Source organism: Oncorhynchus nerka, linkage group LG3 (assembly GCF_034236695.1).
Source record: "Oncorhynchus nerka isolate Pitt River linkage group LG3, Oner_Uvic_2.0, whole genome shotgun sequence".
Classification (NCBI taxonomy): Eukaryota; Metazoa; Chordata; class Actinopteri; order Salmoniformes; family Salmonidae; genus Oncorhynchus; species Oncorhynchus nerka.
In genome coordinates this window covers 24,284,049-24,302,520 of record NC_088398.1, presented here as the reverse complement: position 1 = coordinate 24,302,520, position 18,472 = coordinate 24,284,049, and the positions used below count along the sequence as shown (strand labels likewise).

General features: G+C 43.7%; 1 protein-coding gene across 1 annotated transcript in view; it reads right to left on the bottom strand.

The window, feature by feature from the left end:
• Window positions 1-6,717, bottom strand: part of LOC115105365 (myomesin-3-like) — a 71,470-nt gene extending 64,753 nt beyond the window's left edge. The window contains 2 exon segments of the mRNA XM_029627325.2: window positions 3,945-4,075; window positions 6,444-6,717. Of these exon segments, the coding sequence (XP_029483185.2) occupies window positions 3,945-4,051 (107 nt within the window). The 5' untranslated portion in view covers window positions 4,052-4,075; window positions 6,444-6,717.
• Between the last annotated feature and the right edge of the window lie 11,755 nt (window positions 6,718-18,472).

Here is an 18,472-nt window from a genome sequence, read left to right as displayed (position 1 = left end):
AGAATGGAGGTTTGCTCGGTCCTTCTTTTCCTGTAGTCCATGATCATCTCCTTAGTCTTGATCATGTTGAGGGAGAGGTTGTTATCCTGGCACAACACTGCCAGGTCTCTGACCTCCTCCCTATAGGCTGTCTCATCATTGCCGGTGATCAGGCCTATCACATCGTCAGAAAACTTAATGATGGTGTTGGAGTCATGCTTGGCCATGCAGTCATGGGTGAACAGGGAGTACAGGGGGGAACTGAGCACGCACCCCTGAGGCCCCCCCCCCCCGTGTTGAGGATCAGCGTGGGGGATGTGTTGTTACCTACCCTTACCACCTGGGGGCGGCCCGTCAGGAAGTCCAGGATCCAGTTGCAGAGGGAGGTGTTTAGTCCCAAGGTCCTTAGCTTAGTGATTAGCTTTGAGGGCACTACGGTGTTGAACGCTGAGCCGTAGTCAATGAATAGCATTCTCACGTAGGTGTTCATTTTGTCCAGGTGGGAAAGGGCAGTGTGGAGTGCAATATACATTTGGTCATCTGTGGATCTGTTGGGGCAGTATGCAAATTGGAGTGGGTCTAGGGTTTCTGGGATGATGGTGTTGATGTGAGCCATGACCAGCCTTTCAAAGCACTCCATGGCTACAGACGTGAGTGCTACGGGTTTGTAGTCATTTAGGCGGGTTACCTTAGTGTTCTTGGGCACAGGCAGTATGGTGGTCTGCTTGAAACATGTTGGTATTACAGACTCAGACAGGGAGAGGTTTAAAATGTCAGTGAAGACACTTTCCAGTTGGTCAGCGCATGCTCGCAGTACACATCCTGGTAATCTGTCTGGCCCTGCGGCCTTGTGAATGTTGACCTGTTTAAAGGTCTTACTCACATCGGCTGCGGAGAGCGTGATCACACAGTCTTCCGGAACAGCTGGTGCCTCGATCCCAGCCAGCTGTATGTTAGCCATGTTGTCATTCAGCCACGACTCGGTGAAACATAAGATGTTACAGTTTTTAATGTCCCGTTGGTAGGATAGTGTTGATCAGAGCTCATCCAGTTTGTTATCCAATGACTGCACATTGGCTAATAGGACTGATGTTAGAGGTGGATTACCCACTCACCGTCGGATCCTTACAAGGCACCCTGACTTACCCCCCCGATATCTCTGTCTCTTCCTTATGCGAATGATGGGGATTTGGGCCTTGTCCGGTGTCTGAAGTACATCTTCGCGTCTGACTCGTTAAAGAAAAAAAATCTTCGTCCATTACGAGGTGAGTAATCACTACACTGATATCCGAAGCTCTTTTCGGTCTGTCGTGGAATTATCAGAATTTGTTGGTAACATTTGTAAGATGTTTAATATTCATCAAATGTGTGTAAGTTAATTCTCATCAGAATGGTATATTTGTATAATACTGTGGTGAGGTTGCAGTTATCTGTTCTATGTCAAAACTAAGTTGCCTGGGCCGCTGAGAGGGGAGAGGTCAAAGTGTCATCATGTGTAAACATATCTTTTACTCCCTACCTTTCCCAGTGGGGAAAGGAGGGTTTGCAGTGTCTGGAATCATTCTATGCTCCCTCTTATGTTGTTTCTATCTTAACCTATAGCCTCACCCCCCTCTCCGTGAGTTTGTCCAGGAGTTTGTATATAGAGTGGGTTGTATATAAATGACAATTTGATATATGCCTGTTGATATGGAGGATTTGGTTTATGGTTTCTGGGGTTTGGGAAAGGAGACAAAGCTGAACGATGAATTATGTCTATGCTGTCTGACTATGGGTGTCTTTGCTATTAAAGGAACTCAGTTGCATTGTAAGGGGGCTCTCAGAGAATTCACTGGGTAGACACTGAATTTATCTGAGAGTCACAGGATTGTGATAAGAGCTCATATAATTAAAGATGGACTTTTATAACTAACTCTGACGTGTGTGTGTGTGGTTTGCTCTCATGATTAGGTAAATAGAGGAAATTTCCACGACATAAGAGACGGTGGCAGAAACAGTATGTACAAAAAATAAGTTTAAATTAACGCAAAAAAACACACACAATAGCACAATTGTTTAGGAGCCTGTAAAACGTTAGCCTAACGGCGCCATGCACATAATGGTATGGTGTGTGTGTGTGTGTGTGTGTGTGTGTGTGTGTGTGTGTGTGTGTGTTTATATGAGCATGGGTGACTCTGTGGTGAGTCAGGGCTGTTCTGGGGATTGAAGGCTGACTTTGGCAGGGAGAGGCAGACAAGGTTGACTGCCCATCCGTAGGTAAATCAATAAAAGCGGCAACGTGTCTCTCTTTCTGGAGAGGGTCTCAATGACATGTGTATGTGAATGTGTATGCCTGCATACATTATATTAGTGTAATGCAAAGGCTACTTTATCCACATGGACTTGTGTGTACCGCGTGTTTGTGCACGTGAGTGTAGCTCTAATACAGTCCTTAAGCGAACACACACACACACTCCCGGACACACACTGCGTCACTGCTCTGCTGTCTCAATGACCTCACAATAACTGCCCGACTGGATACATGTCCTTATTTAAAAGCTCTAATATCATCCCACAACCCACAACAAAACAGGGCTCCATTATATACAGAGCACTTTTCATCTGTCTAGCTATGCACATATCTGGTAACATACAGTAATGGTGCAATATTGACTGTACTTTACTCCCATGCAAACCGTTTTCCATAAAGTAAGTGTATGATACACTACATAACCAAAAGTATGTGGACACCTGCTTTTTGTACATCTCATTCCAAAATCATGGAGTTGGTCCCCCCTTTGCTGCTATAACAGGCTCCACTTGTCTGGGATGGCTTTCCACTAGATGTTGGAACATTGCTGCGTGGACTTCAGCTACAAGAGCATCAGTGAGGTCGGGCACTGATGTTGGGCGATTAGGCCTGGCTCGCAGTTGGTGTTGAAATTCATCCCAAAGGTATTCGACTGAGTTCAGGTCAGGGCTCTGTGCAGGCCAGTCAAATTCTTCCACACCGATCTTGACAAATCCTTTCTGTATGGACCTTACTTTGTGCACAGGGGCATTGTCATGCTGAAACAGGAAAGGACCTTCCCCAAACTGTTGCCACAAATTTAGAACCACAGAATCATTTAGAATGTCATTGAATGCTGCAGAGTTAAGATTTACCTTCACAGCCCCGGACCATCATTCTTCCTCCACCAAACTTTACAGTTGGTACTATGCATTAGGGCAGGTAGCGTTCTCCAAACCCAGATTCATCCGTCGGACTGCCAGATGGTGAAGCATGATTCATCACTCCAGAGAACGCGTTTCCACTGCTTCAGAGTCCAATGGCAGAGAGCTTTACACCACTCCAGCCGTTTGGCATTGTGCATGGTAATTTTAGGCTTGTGTGCGACTGCTTGGCCATGGAAACGTATTTCATGAAGCTCCCGCCAAACAGTTAATGTGTTGACATTTTTTCCAGAGGCAGTTTGGAACTTGGTAGAGAGTGTTGCAACCGAGGACAGATGATTTTTACACACCACGCGCTTCAGCACTCAGTGGTGCCGTTCTGTGAGCTTGTGTGATCTACCACATCGCGAGTGAGGCGCTGTTGCTCCTAGACGTTTCCACTTCACAGTAACAGCACTTACAGTTGACCTGACTCGTTGGAAAGGTGGCATCCTATGACGGTGCCATGTTGAAAGTCACTGAGCTCTTCAGTAAGGCTATTCTACTGTCAATGTTTTTCTATGGAGATTGCATGGCTGTGTGCTCCATTTTATGCCCCTGTCAGCAATGGGTGTGGCTGAAATAGTCGAATCCACTAATGTGAAGGGGTGTCCACATACTTTTGTAAACTATAGTGTATATACAGAACACCATATTCAACTAGATATCTTCTGGAAATTCTTTATTCTATCTCATTTTTTATAAAAAGCATTGGCTGAACATGATCTATGGTATGATGACGAAGCAGGGTGTGTGTGCTAGGGTGCCTTTACCTGGAGGTGAAGGTTTTCTTCTTGATCTGCGAGGCCAGTGCCATGCTATGGGACATCTGGTGGGACTGCTCTTCCTGGACCCGTGTCATCAGCGTCTTGGTTGCCATGGTGAACCCCTGACCTGTGAACACCTGTGGAGGTAGGAGGTAGGAGAGAGAGAGAGGGATGAAGGGAGGAGGATGTATCATCTAACATTGCACAGTAGGACCACTCTGTGAGATGACATGTCGGAGACTCGCAAAGGAACGCTACAGAGATCTCTTTTCACTTTCATTGTGAGGAATATGTACATTTATGACCATAGTAATTATGCTCATGGTGGATCTCAAATAGCCAGGTGTCAATGGAAATGCATCCAAAACCTGTAATATCGTATTAGCACAACAACAACATATATCCAATGCGTAAAGTAAAAGTAAAGACAGGTGCAGCTGGCGTGGAGAAAGGTGTGCTTCAGGCCTCTGTTAAATGAACTGGCCCTTTGTGGGCCATTGAGCGAGTTATAATTCATTAGTTCAGGTCTGCCACCATGCCGCTGCCTGCCACCCAAGCAGTCATTAATCACTCTCTACTCTGGGGGAGGCCGACAGTGCAGCTCGCCCAACCAACAGAACCAGGCCAGAGCCTGAGTGATAACTTCCTTCACCCACCCCCACAAGCAACTGTCACCAGTGTTAGCGCGTTAGCAATATAAACACCCTCATTTGTTTTTCCTTCTGGTCTGTTCGAATTACATTGGACGACCAGGGCTAACGTTAGCGAGTGGCTAGTGTCTAATGCTTTAATGGTTTGAATGACATTGCAGTGAGCCTGCTGGTCTGACGTTAGCAAGCGGCTGATGGCAAACACTTCAGCAGGATAGCATCCCCACTGGTTTCCCTTCACGGCTCATTGTTGTGCAAAACTAAAGGGTTGTTTGTGCACAGGTGGTAAAAGGTCAACCTCCAGCGTGTTAAAATGCATCTGTCTTAGCTGGTGCGTGCCTGGATACCCGGACCCCTGTGGAGAAAGTGGAGAGTAATGTTCTTTCTGCTCACAATGCAATTTCCCCTATGTCTTGAGTAGACTGCACAGTCCAACTCTCTGATGAGAAAAGACAAAGTAACATGGGGATGAATTATTTGTCATTTGGTAGATCATGGATTGTCTGAACAACACATGTGGGCTTTACCTAATCGTCCTGAGAGTGTAATTTCAACTCATATCCACGAAGGCTGCCAAACGTAGAGACTCTTTTGACACTCAACCAGCTTGAGATATGATTGGAGTATCTGTCCATAGGACCACTTTAAGCCGTACACTCCACAGAGCTGGGCTTTACAGAGGAGTGGCCAGAAAAAAAGCCATTGCTTAAAGAAAGAAATAAGCAAACACGTTTGGTGTTCACCAAAAGGCGTGTGGGAGACTCTCCAAACATGTGGTAGAAGGTACTCTGGTCAGAGAAGACTAAAATTGGGTGAATAGTTATGCACTCTCAAGTTCTGTTTTTTTGTCTTACTTCTTGTGGAGACAAAGGGAAATGGGACATGCAAAGCTCAGCGTAATAGTAACATGAATTATTTGCATATGGAGGCCGTTGAGGCTACTCCATGGAGGAAGAAGATGACGTTCAACCACATGAATTTGAGGAAAGATTAAGAAATAATACAAACACTGAAACATAGTCAAACATTTTTGTAAACACATATGCCATCCCATTGGCCAGTGTTGGAAAAAGTACACTTGAGTGAAAGTAAAGATACCTTAATAGAAAATGACTCAAGTAAAAGTGAAAGTCACCGAGTTAAATAATACTTGAGTAAAAGTCTAAAAGTATTTGGTTTTAAATATACTTAAATATACTTAAGCATGAAAAGTAAAAGTATAAATAAGTTCAAATTCCTTATAATTAACAAACCAGATGGCACCATTTTCTTGTTTTGTGTAAAATGTATGGATAGCCAGGGGCACACTCCAACGCTCAGACATCATTTACAAAAGAAGCATGTGTGTTTAGTGAGTCCGCCAGATCAGAGACTGTAGGGATGACCAGGGATGTTCTCTTGATAAGTACGTGAATTGAACCATTTTCCAGTCCTGCTAAGCATTGAAAATGTAATGAGTACTTTTGGGTGGCAGGGAAATTGTATGGAGTAAAACTTACATTCTTTTCTTTAGGAATGTAGTGAAGTAAATGTAAAAGTTGTCCAAAATATTAATAGTAAAGTAAAGTACAGATACCCCAAAAAGCGACTTAAGTAGTTCTCTAAAGTATTTTTACTAAAGTACTTTGCACCACTGCCATTGGCTTAATTAAAAGTCCATCATTCTCCCTTACTTAATAAGTCACCAGACGCTAATTGTCATTGGGTTACTTTCCCAGTACTGGTTTTCACTATATATTCATGTGAAGTTTATGACCCTTGCAATGTATCCTTAACACGTCCTTGTGGATGAGAAAGAAAATAGGAAGTCATGACATCACGGTGTACCGTAAGGGTGAATTAAAAAGCCACTTACGTTTGTCTTTGAAGAAAGGGTTATACTCCACAGGCCCTCAAGATGAGCATGAAGGACACACGTCTCTCTCTCTCTCTCTGTCCCCTGTCCACCTTTCACTGTCTGTCTCTCTCAATTGCTGTCTCACTCTCTCTTAATCTCCCTGCCTCACCTGTCTTTACAGTACCTCTATTCTTTCTCTCCGGTGCTCCTCGCTCTGCCTCTCCCTGTATGAGCAGTAAAGGTGAACCTGGCCCTGGACACAAAGTGTCCTTCACGAAGAGAATGTGGCCAAACACAATGCACTCAAGGTGGTAAATATAGACTACTGACACGTCCCCTCCGGTGCCCCCACCACCAACCCCCAAACCCAAACCCCAAACCCCCACCCACACCGGCCAATGCCATCCAGCCAGATAGACTTACAGTCAGCACTGCAGACCTGCGGCCAAGGATGCCACAGTAGCAACAATAGAACAACACAATAGGATTGAGGGTTGAGTGGACGGTATGATCTAGGCAGCTGAAAGCAGCAGCTGGAATGACCACAGGGGAAACGATGCCTAAGGTATTCCACCAACTGTCTGATCAGTAACTGTCAGGTTGGGATGAGTGTGAATATATGGTTGACTTTATATAGTGAACGTGTCTATAAAACAAGATCATCTTAAACCTATTGGTAGTTGAACATTCACAGAAAATGGGGGGTGGGGGCTAGTCCATTCTCTGTGTTCCTCTTCATCTGGCCCCATAATGGCCTTCCCTCATAATTGAGACCAGGGGCGATAAGGGTAAAGACAGAGCCTAGATAAAACAGCCTGGTTCTCTTCTATTGAAAGACTGGCCTTGAACACCCTCTCAAAGAACAAGGGTTATTAGTGATCGTATTCGCACCTGTGATCCAGTCACGCCATTCCTCCTTTCAAACCTCTCCCTTTATCTCGCAGACTACTTTTCCGTCCTTGATTTCTTTCTCTATCAACCCCCCTCTCCTGCCTGTATCTCCCTCCCCTCTCCACTCACCCTCCCCTCTCACTCACTTTTGTCTCTCCCCTGATCCAAGTTCCTCTCTTTCTTCCCCTCCTCCCCCACCCCCCCTCCTTTCTCTGTCTCCTTTTATCCTTTTACAGTGATCTCTGATTAGTCCTTGAAGATTGCACACTGTTCTACACTATTAAACATGGAGCTCAGACTGGCTGGAGAGAGAGAGAGACAGAGATAGAGAGAGAGAGACGGCAGCTAGGTGATATGGACAAAAATCTATTTCACTATAACATTTGACTGCTGAACGATATCAGCAAAATGCCTGTGATCTCTATGGTCGGTGTCGATCATTTGTGGTTTATCATCCCAGCTCTAGTGTGTGTGTGTGTGCGCGCGTGCATGCACGTGTTTTAGTGTATGCGTGTGTGTGTTAAGATAGTTCAATACCGTGTGACAGGGTTTAAAAAGACACTAAGAGGCTTCATCCAAGGCCATCTCTTTGTGTGCCGGGTTGGGGGGTTATTTAAAGCATTTACTGTCCACACCTGCCTCTGGTATATCAGTAAACAATGCAAGCTGGACTTGCCAGCCCCCTCTTCTCATCATATACCACCAGTGACAGTCTGACTAAGAATAACTGGACTGCCCCTGCCAGAACAAAGCAGCTGAAGAGACCAGCTTTATTAGTTCCTGTTGTAATGGAGAATCTAGCTCCACTTACCGTACAAATCAGTGATCAGTCAGTCAGTAATGTTATAAATACACCATTATAGTGACATACAAGTGACACATCAATTTAGGTGACACTTAACTAATATGTCAGCTTAAAGTGGCATGCTGTATAGCTACAATGGTTAAATGCCACTATTTGGACATTCTAATGAGACCCCTCTTTTACAACTCTCTCCAATATGACACCCACATGCTGTCGACATGGCACTCCACATCCTCCTCTTCCTCAAGCCCGCTGTCGACATGGCACTCCACATCCTCCTCTTCCTCAAGCCCGCTGTCGACATGGCACTCCACATCCTCCTCTTCCTCAAGCCCGCTGTCGACATGGCACTCCACATCCTCCTCTTCCTCAAGCCCGCTGGCACTCGACATCCTCCTCTTCCTCAAGGCACATGGCACACATCCTCCTCTTCCTCAAGCCCGCTGTCGACATGGCACTCCATCCTCCTCCTCTTCCTCAATCCTCCTCTTCCCCCCGCTGTCGACATGGCACTCCACATCCTCCTCTTCCTCAAGCCCGCTGTCGACATGGCACTCCACATCCTCCTCTTCCTCAAGCCCGCTGGTGTAACTGCTTACTGACTATACACTGTAACGTTACTGCATGATTGTAGAAGGGTTTACTAACACATTAGTTATATTAGCTATGTTGACTAGGACGTTACTTTAGCTAACATGGGGACAACGACGTAGGCTGTGTGTAACGATGTAGGCTGTGTGTAACGACGTAGGCTGTGTGTAACGACGTATGTGTAACGACGTAGGCTGTGTGTAACGACGTAGGCTGTGTGTAACGATGTAGTTTTTTTCCGCCTGGTCACATACAGCTGATGTGTTGTTCACTGAAGTCCACAAACGAAGGGAAAAGGTGAGAGGAGGAAAGTGCATAGAGGTGAGAAGGAATACAATGTGGCTGTTTTGATCAGGGGTGTATTTATTCCACTGATTCTGTTGAAAACGTTTCTTAAACGGAAGCAATCGAAACGGCGATAAAAATACCTGAGTTTGTCCAATAGAAACTCTTGTTTGCAACTGCTGGACTAATGATTACACCTAGATAAGCTAGATGCAGGTAAGAGGGTGAAAGACGGTATTGAACGTGTCACTATCTGTCCATGTGTCACTGTCTGCCATCTCAACTGTTTCTCTCGACCTGTGTGAACCTACGTTGTAAATTCATAGGCTAGGTTGTGGCGACCTCATGATGGGTATAGGGAAAACTAGAGTATCATGTAGTAGCCTTAAACCTCTCGGTGTTACGTTGAACTGGGTGAATGGAATATGAATGACAGTTATCCAACATGCTGTAATAGAAATAAGGCCCTGCTCATGGAAAACACTATTGTCGTCCCTCATCGTAAACGGCACTGACTGCCAGTGCAAAGACACATTTCCCCGCTACGTCATGAAAAGTTGCCAGCACAGTTCCGAATCAGAAAGCGGTTTGTTTGCATGGCAGTAAATACGATCCCATCCAAATTCAGATGCAGTTCATGGAAGTCAGAAAACGGGTAATCAGATGGTTATTGTCGACATTACAACATCGCAGATGTCTTTTGAATGTTGATTTACCTCGCAAGCTAACAAGCCAACGAGGCAAGGTAAAGTATCACAAACAGAGCTACATAAAACCAGAAGAATAATATACTTGTTGAGCATAGCTTTAGCCATCAGTCTTGTGTGTTTTCATGGTCATGACTCACTCACTGCTAAGTTGGTCAAGATCCCGGCATCCGTATACAGCAATCTGCTAGGGGGCTTTTTGTTGAGAGGGTGCACGAACATTACTCGAACATGTCTTTTTCGCTTGTAAACCAAAAAATTGCTCTGTATCTTCAACCTAATAAACTTACCAAACATGGGCTATAGCTATTGCTCGCCAGAGGTAGAGTATCTCATGATAAGCTTTAGACCGCACACCTACCGAGAGAGTTTTCATTTGTGTTCTTCATAGCTGTTTACATACCACCACAGTCAGAGGCTGGCACTAACACTGCATTGAATGAGCGGGACTCTAACCCGGAAGCTTATAAGAAATGCCACTATGCCCTCTGACGAACCATCAAAAAGACAAAGCGTCAATACAGGACTAAGATCAAATCGTACATCGCCGGCTCTGATGCTCATCGGATGTGGCAGGGCTTTCAAACCATTACTGACTACAAAGGGAAGCACAGCCGAGAGCTGCCCAGTGACACAAGCCTACCAGACGAGCTAAACTACTTCTATGCTTGCCTCGAGGCAAATAACACTGAGACATGCATGAGAGCACCAGCTGTTCCGGAAGACTGTGTGATCACGCACTCCACAGCCGATGTGAGTAACCTTTAAACAGGTCAGACCTTTAAGCAGGTCAACATTCACAAGGCCGCAGGGCCAGATGGATTACCAGGATGTGTACTGCGAGCATGCACTGACCAACTGGCAAGTGTCTTCACTGACATTTTCAACCTCTCCCTGTCTGAGTCTGTAATACCAACATGTTTCAAGCAGACCACCATACTGCCTGTGCCCAAGAACACTAAGGTAACCTGCCTAAATGACTACGAACCCGTAGCACTCACGTCTGTAGCCATGGAGTGCTTTGAAAGGCTGGTCATGGCTCACATCAGCACATCATCCCAGAAACCCTAGACACACTCCAATTTGCATACCGCCCCAACAGATCCACAGATTCAGATCCACTATTGCACTCCACACTGCCCTTTTCCACCAGGACAAAAGGAACACCTATGTGAGAATGCTATTCATTGACTAGAGCTCAGCGTTCAACACCATAGTGCCCTTGAAGCTCATCAATAAGCTAAGGACCCTGGGACTAAACACCTCCCTCTGCAACTGGAACCTGGACTTCCTGACGGGCCGCCCCCAGGTGGTAAGGGTAGGTAACAACACATCCGCCACGCTGATCCTCAACACAGGGGCCCCTCAGAGGTGTGTGCTCAGTCCCCTCCTGTATTCCCTGTTCACTCATGACAGCAAGGCCATGCACGACTCCATCACCGTCATTAAGTTTTCTGCCGATGACACAACAGTGATAGGCCTGATCACCACCAGCGATGAGACGGCCAATAGGGAGAAGGCCAGGTGATTGTGGACTACAGGAAAAGAGGACTGAGCATGCCCCCATTTTCAGCAATGGGATTGCAGTGGAGCATGTTGAGAGCTTCAAGTTCCTTGGTGTCCACATCACCATCAAACTAACATGGTGCAAGCACACCAAGACAGTTGTGAAGAGGGCACAACAAAACCTATTCCCCCTCAGGAGACTGAAAAGATTCGGCATGGGTCCTCAGATCCTCAAAAGGTTCTACAGCTGCACCATCGAGAGCATCCTGACTGGTTGCATCACTGCCTGGCATGGCAACTGCTCGGTCTCCGACCACAAGGCACTTAGAGGGTAATGCGGATGGCCCAGTACATCACTGGGACCAAGCTTCCTGCCATCCAGGACCTCTATACCAGGCGTTGTCAGAGGAAGGCCCTAAAATTTGTCAAAGACTAAAGCCACCCTTGTCATAGACTGTTCATAGTCATAGTCTAGGTCCAAGAGGCTTCTAAACAGCTTCTACCCCCAAGCCATAAGAACATCTAGTCAAAGAAAATATGAACATCTAGCCACCTCCCCCTCTTTACACCACTGCTACTCTCTTGAAATAACTCTACCTACATGTACACACTACCTCAACTAACCGGTGTCCCCGCACACTGACTCTGTATCGGTACTCCTCTGTATGTAGTCTCGCTGTTCTTATTTCACTGCTGCTCTTTAATTACTTGTTACTTTTATCTCTTATTCTTATCCATATTTTTTGGGGAATCTGCTTTGTTGGTTAGGGGCTCGTAAGTAAGCATTTCACTGTAAAGTCTACACCTGTTGTATTCGGCGCATGTGACTAATACAATTTGATTTGATTTGTTTTGAATTGGTCCACCTTATCTGAGCGGAACCTAATGTGCGTAAGTAGAAAAAAAGATAGCCACTGCCAAGAGAGACTATTGGGGTGATAGTGTGTTGTAAAAGATACCAAAATGTACCCGTTCCCCTTGTTTAGGCCCATCAAAGTCTTCAAACGCTAGCTGATAAGATTTTCATTACTTCAAAGAAAATTGAGTTTGCCCCACCCCGTCAAGCTGTAGCTTTTTGAGAGGCTGCCTTTTGCCTCAGATCAGAGAATATGCTAAGTGAGCCCATCAAAATGCCCACTCTCAAACAAGACATTTGGAACAAAAGGTTTGAGTTCAACTCCCAAAGGAACTATTAAGTAATATTTATGTAATATGTAAGATGATAAGTTATGAAACACCAAAGAGCAAAAAAAAAGTATTAGGAACTGTATTTCTCTTAGATACCCTCTTTATTTTCCATCCATCGTCTCCTTGTTGCACTTTTTGAAAAATACCATGCTGGCTTTTCCACCTGGCTGTTTCGTTTGTGAGGGGAGAGGTTGATGTAAACATTATCCTTCGATAGGGTCAGTACGAGCTAACATCAGGTTATTAATACCCGAAAATCATTTCTAAGTGAGTAAAACTCTCACTGCGTCAATTGATCGAGAGCAGGCGGTGACACTTTTCAATTCAGTTTGAAATGCAATTTGCACTTTATTCAAAAAACTCATTTGGGGTCCGCTGAGAAAGTTCATGGAGATTCGTGAATACTGTATGTTAGAGAAGACCAGAGGGTCAATCACGGCAATTCTCTCTCTCTTCTTCTTGGGTATGGAGAGAAGAAGGCAGGAGAGGATGTGTAGAGGGAATGTCTGACAGATAAGGTGGGGTTTATGTCTGGAACGATATCCCTCGTCATCTGAGGAAGAGTAAGAAGGATCGGACCAACATGCAGCATGGTAAGTGTTGGTCATAATTTAAATGAAAAACTGAACAGTACACAAAATAACAACGAAGTGAAAACGAAACAATTCTGCCAGGTGACCAGACACTAAATAGAAATGAAACACTCCACAACCAAAATGGGGAAAACCGGCTACCTAAGTATGATTCTCAATCAGAGACAACGAACGACACCTGCCTCTGATTGAGAACCATACTAGGCCAAACACATAGAAATATAACATAGAAAAAAGAACATAGACTACCGACCCCAACTCACGCCCTGACCAACCTAACACAAAGACATAAAAAAGGAACCAAGGTCAGAACGTGACAGTGTCAGAGTGTTGTTGCAAGTGAACACAGCTTCAATAGTCTTGACAGCTGTTCAAAGGGAAACAGTCAAAGTAAGAATAAAAGTCTGCAATACCCGCCAAGGGGCTGGACAGTTTCCCATATCCTTACTCCACCTCTCGCATTGTCAGGATGGTTGCAGTCTCTTTCACTACATTTTCACTACATTTTAATTTGTATACAGGCTGTTGTTTAAAGAAAGAGGATAGTCTAAGTTTGGAACCGTGCTAAAGGTCTCTAACAACTGTAAAAAAATGTAGCTCAACAGAACCAGTTACAACTGAAGTATCTGATCATCAACAAATTTAAGAATTTTTAAGATTTGTTTTTTTAACCCAGCAGCTGCATATCATCAGGTAGGCCTGCATGCACTTGTATGCACACTGCATGATCCTCAAACCAGATACGGGCTAAACTCGTGTTTCTAAAAGTCAATTCAAAGGCAATGTACTGTATAAGGCATTTTTCCGTTGAACTGTTATTTAACTCAAAGTATTATTCCCCTTTTTTCCCTTAATTTTATAGAGCCTAAATGCAACATTTATAGGCATGCTGTTGAAGTGCTGTTGTTGATGTGCTGTTGAAGTGCTGTTGTTGATGTGTTGTTGAAGTGCTGTTGTTGATGTGCTGTTGAAGTGCTGTTGTTGATGTGTTGTTGAAGTGCTGTTGTTGATGTGTTGTTGAAGTGCTGTTGTTGATGTGCTGTTGAAGTGCTGTTGTTGATGTGTTGTTGAAGTGCTGTTGTTGATGTGCTGTTGTTGATGTGTTGTTGATGTGTTGTTGATGTGTTGTTGAAGTGCTGTTGTTGATGTGTTGTTGAAGTGCTGTTGTTGATGTGCTGTTGAAGTGCTGTTGTTGATGTGTTGTTGAAGTGCTGTTGTTGATGTGCTGTTGTTGATGTGTTGTTGAAGTGCTGTTGTTGATGTGCTGTTGAAGTGCTGTTGTTGATGTGTTGTTGAAGTGCTGTTGTTGTGTTGTTGAAGTGCTGTTGTTGATGTGTTGTTGAAGTGCTGTTGTTGATGTGTTGTTGAAATGCTGAACACTCCTGCCAGTCTCTAGCGTGTCACAAATGTTTCACAATATATATTTTAAATGGCAGGCTATAGCCTTGAAATAATAACAATAATATAGCCTAAATAACACTTCCGTTCCTTCTTAGGCTACCTGGCTTGCGCCTGACTGATATGGAGTTAGTATGTTGTTTAATAGCCCATTGAAATGTTGAACATCAATTGATAGTGACAGAATCACACATTACTTCCCGTGCAAAGTACATTTTTGTGTGGTCGGCAATAGAAGGTTGTAGCGCAGCCTCTGAATGTCATAGAGCTAAATGAAAGATATCCCATATGCATCGGAATCACGTCTTTCCCTGCACTTTACACGTTATTTCTAGCATTAAGAATTGTGGACTAAAGCGTCATTATAGATCGGTTTATATAATCAGGTCCATCATTTATTTTTTATCTTAAAGTAACAAGTGGCAGGCCTATGCTTTCAGCCATTTTCTTTAACATAAGAGGGGGGTTCTACTAAGCTAACATATGGAATTGTTTTAGGATGGTCATACCATGGATCATTTACAATTTTGATTTGGAATTTTAGGGCCAATGTAGACGTAAAACTATACATAAATTGAATTAGGCATTAAAACTATACATAAATTGAATTCGGCATTAAAACTATACATAAATTGAATTCGGTCGTAGAGCAAAACGGGGAACACCATCATGCTCCTGAGTCTCATATTTCCATAGAGTGGTCATATTAGTTAGTAGGCCAAACCGTTCGGACGCTACAGACGTTTTTGTGACAAGACCAATTTTCGGGAAGTCTCCTGGTCTGTAGCTCTGCCACTTTCCACCACAGATGCGGAAGGCCGAAAAAGGTGGATGTGGTGGATTGAGACGCACAGCCTATGCAAAAAAACTGACATCTCTAGCTTAAACTGACAGATTTTGATGGGGATTTTTAAAATGTGTTAATTAGACTCTTAATTAACACACCAAGCCTTTCACTGACACCGATGGATTTGGCTGACAAAATCTATGGATAGTAGACTATCTACCTCTTGTGTTTTGAATCGGAAGAAATAGTCAAATTATAATGAAGACTGTTAATCTTAAGGATCGCCTAATATGACACACCCAGATCTAACTGCCTGTAGCTCAGGCCCTGAAACAAGGATATAAATATTATTGGTACCATTTGGAAGGAAACACTTTGAAGTTCGTAAAAGGAATGTAGGATAATATAACACAATAGATAATACAAAGAAAAAAACAACCGTTCTTTTGTATTTTTTTGTACCATCATCTTTGAAATGCAAGAGAAAGGCCATAATGTATTATTCCAGCCCAGGTGCAATTTAGATTTTGGCCACTAGATGGTAGCAGTGTATGTGCAATGTTTTATTCTGATCCAATGAACCTTTGCGTTTCTGTTAAAAAATTTGTATCAAGACTGCCCAAACGTGCCTAATTTGTTTATTAAATTAATTAGGCCTTCTCGAATTAACCTACTTTCAGCACCTATGTGCTTTCCATCTCCGTGGTTCCCACTTCATGGTAATGTAAGTTGTAAATTAATTGAAAATGTAAATTACTTGAATATGGCCTATTGTGAGGTCTATAACTCTGATAAATAGCTTCATTATGGGCAATGAACCATATTGTTTCTATTCAAATCAATTATAGCAGTAGCAAGCTTACCTCCTGTCCTCCTTCTCATCTTCATGCTCTCCCTATCAAACTGACCCGGACATCGACAGGCCTAGTCTGCGCACACAGATTTGTAATATTTTGGAAAATAAAGCATTGGTTAGGCAGCACAAAACGGTTTTACATCAGCAAGAGCAGGGCAGGCCAGGGCTCATGATTGTGATAGCCTATCCATTGCAGTGTGTAATGCTACCTGCTCTCACAGTCTCACGTCATAATTAGACATTAATCCATGTTTCTCAAACATCAAATTTGGAATTTGTTCTAATCCTTTAAAGTTAAGTTCAAAGTCTGAATTTTTAAGGTTAGAGTTAAGTTCAGGCATTACCTCCAAATTCTTAAGGTTAGGCATTAACATCCGAATGGTTAAGGTAAGGGGTAAGGTTTGGGATAGGCTTAAAACAAAAATATTGAAAACAACTTTCTATCCAAAGGATTCAAACATGCAACCTTTGGAATCAGAGGCAGATGCTTATGCCTACTTGAAGTTAAGAGCACTCATTGTTGCCCCCAGTGGCCGGTTTCCACATCTCCTGACATCCTCAGACATGGATGGAAGTCGAATACTGACTTGTGTCACGGGTGACCAGGCTGGTAATGCAGTGAAGCCTAGTTTTATATACACCATCCCAGCAATGCAAAACCTCAGGAAGAAAGACATTTTCTCAGAAATATAACTTTGCCCTGTACTTCTCCGAGCATGCACTTCGTATAGCCTAAGTCTATAGCCTATAGTATGTGTGTGTGTGCGTGTGTGTGTGCGTGTGTGTGTGTACACGTTTTACTATACTTGTGAGTACCAGAAGTCCTCATAAGATTAGTAAACCAACTAAAATTCAAATAAGTGAGGACATTTTGCCAGTCTATTTTAGGCTAGGGGGTTAGGGTTAGAATTATGGTTAAGGATAGGGGGTTAGGGTTAGGGTAAGGTTTAGGGTTAGGATTAGGGGTTAGGAAAACATTTGATTTTGAATGGGAATCAATTGTTGGTCCCCCAAAAGTTCTCACACGTATACTAAGACATTGTGTGTGTGTGTGTGTGTGTGTGTGTGTGTGTGTATGCGCTTGCACACTGTGGCCATAAAATGTCCAAATGAGGTCTGGAGGCAAGACCCCTGTCATGCCCTGACCTTAGAGATCCTTTTATTTCTCTATTTGGTTAGATCAGGGTGTGACTAGGGTGGGCATTCTAGTTTTTCGTTTCTAGGTTGGCCTAGTATGTTTCCCAATCAGAGGCAGCTGTCTATCGTTGTCTCTGATTGGGGATCATATTTAGGCAGTCTTTTTCCACCTGTTGTGTGTGGGATCTTGTTTTTGTATTGTTGCACTACAAAGCTACACGTTCATTGTGTTACTCTTTATTGTGTTGTTGCTGGTTCACATTAATAAAGATGATGAACGCTTTCCACGCTGCACCTTGGTCCAACCCTTCCAACAACGAACGTTACATCCCCCTTCTGCACAGCAGAACCACACGTTATGCTTATGAGCAATTAAATCCATTCAATTATTACAGTGATATTTAACCTCTCCAGTTTGTCACTGCAGAAAAGCTGGTGTCAAATTAGATTTCCGACTCCAGGGCCGAAGTAGATTTGAGGGAATTATTTCAGGGCCCAGGAGATTTACGTTAGCACGCATAAAAAAAAAGGCGTGGCTTAGTTATGAAACTCCTGGAAAAAAGTCCCCCGAGAACAGCCAGCGAATTCATCTATTAGCAGTATGACACGTTTGAATGGAACGTGCTGCACAGCTACTGTATGATATCATACAAGTTCAGAGTCCATATTCATAATGCATCTCAGAGTAAGACTGCTGATCTAGGATCTGCCTTTTTAGATCAGACTGAACACAATATTATGGACAGAGGGACCTGATCCTAGATCAGTGCTACTAATCCGAGATGCTTTATGAATATGGGCCCTGAACTTCTCCTAATCTTACCTATTCCCTAGTTCGACAGTTGGTTGTACAGAAACCGTAACCTGGCAACTGGCAGCCACACTGTACCTTGGTACCTTTGTTCAATATCCCACCAGCCAACACTTTATTGAGTCATCTAATATATATGGATGGAGGAGGGACACACTGTATTTCTTTCTGTGCCCTTTGGCTTGTTTGCATAAACCACATCACGGGTTGACATGGCAGGGAGGGAGGTGATTCTGATGTGTTTGGCTAAGACCTCATGATAAGGAAGAACATGCTGGAGCCTTTCAGTGAGACAGCAGTGAAACGTCTTGTTATTCACACGGGCACTCATCTAGACTGATCAATAATATTTGTAAAAGTGAAGAATAGTCATAGAAAAAGCACTTGATGTGTCAGCCCATCAAGACTTCCCCTCAACTTCCCTTGCTTACTAATGTCACTGAAGCTCATGTTTGCTGAAGTACTGTTTGACAGCAGTGATGGATCAACCAA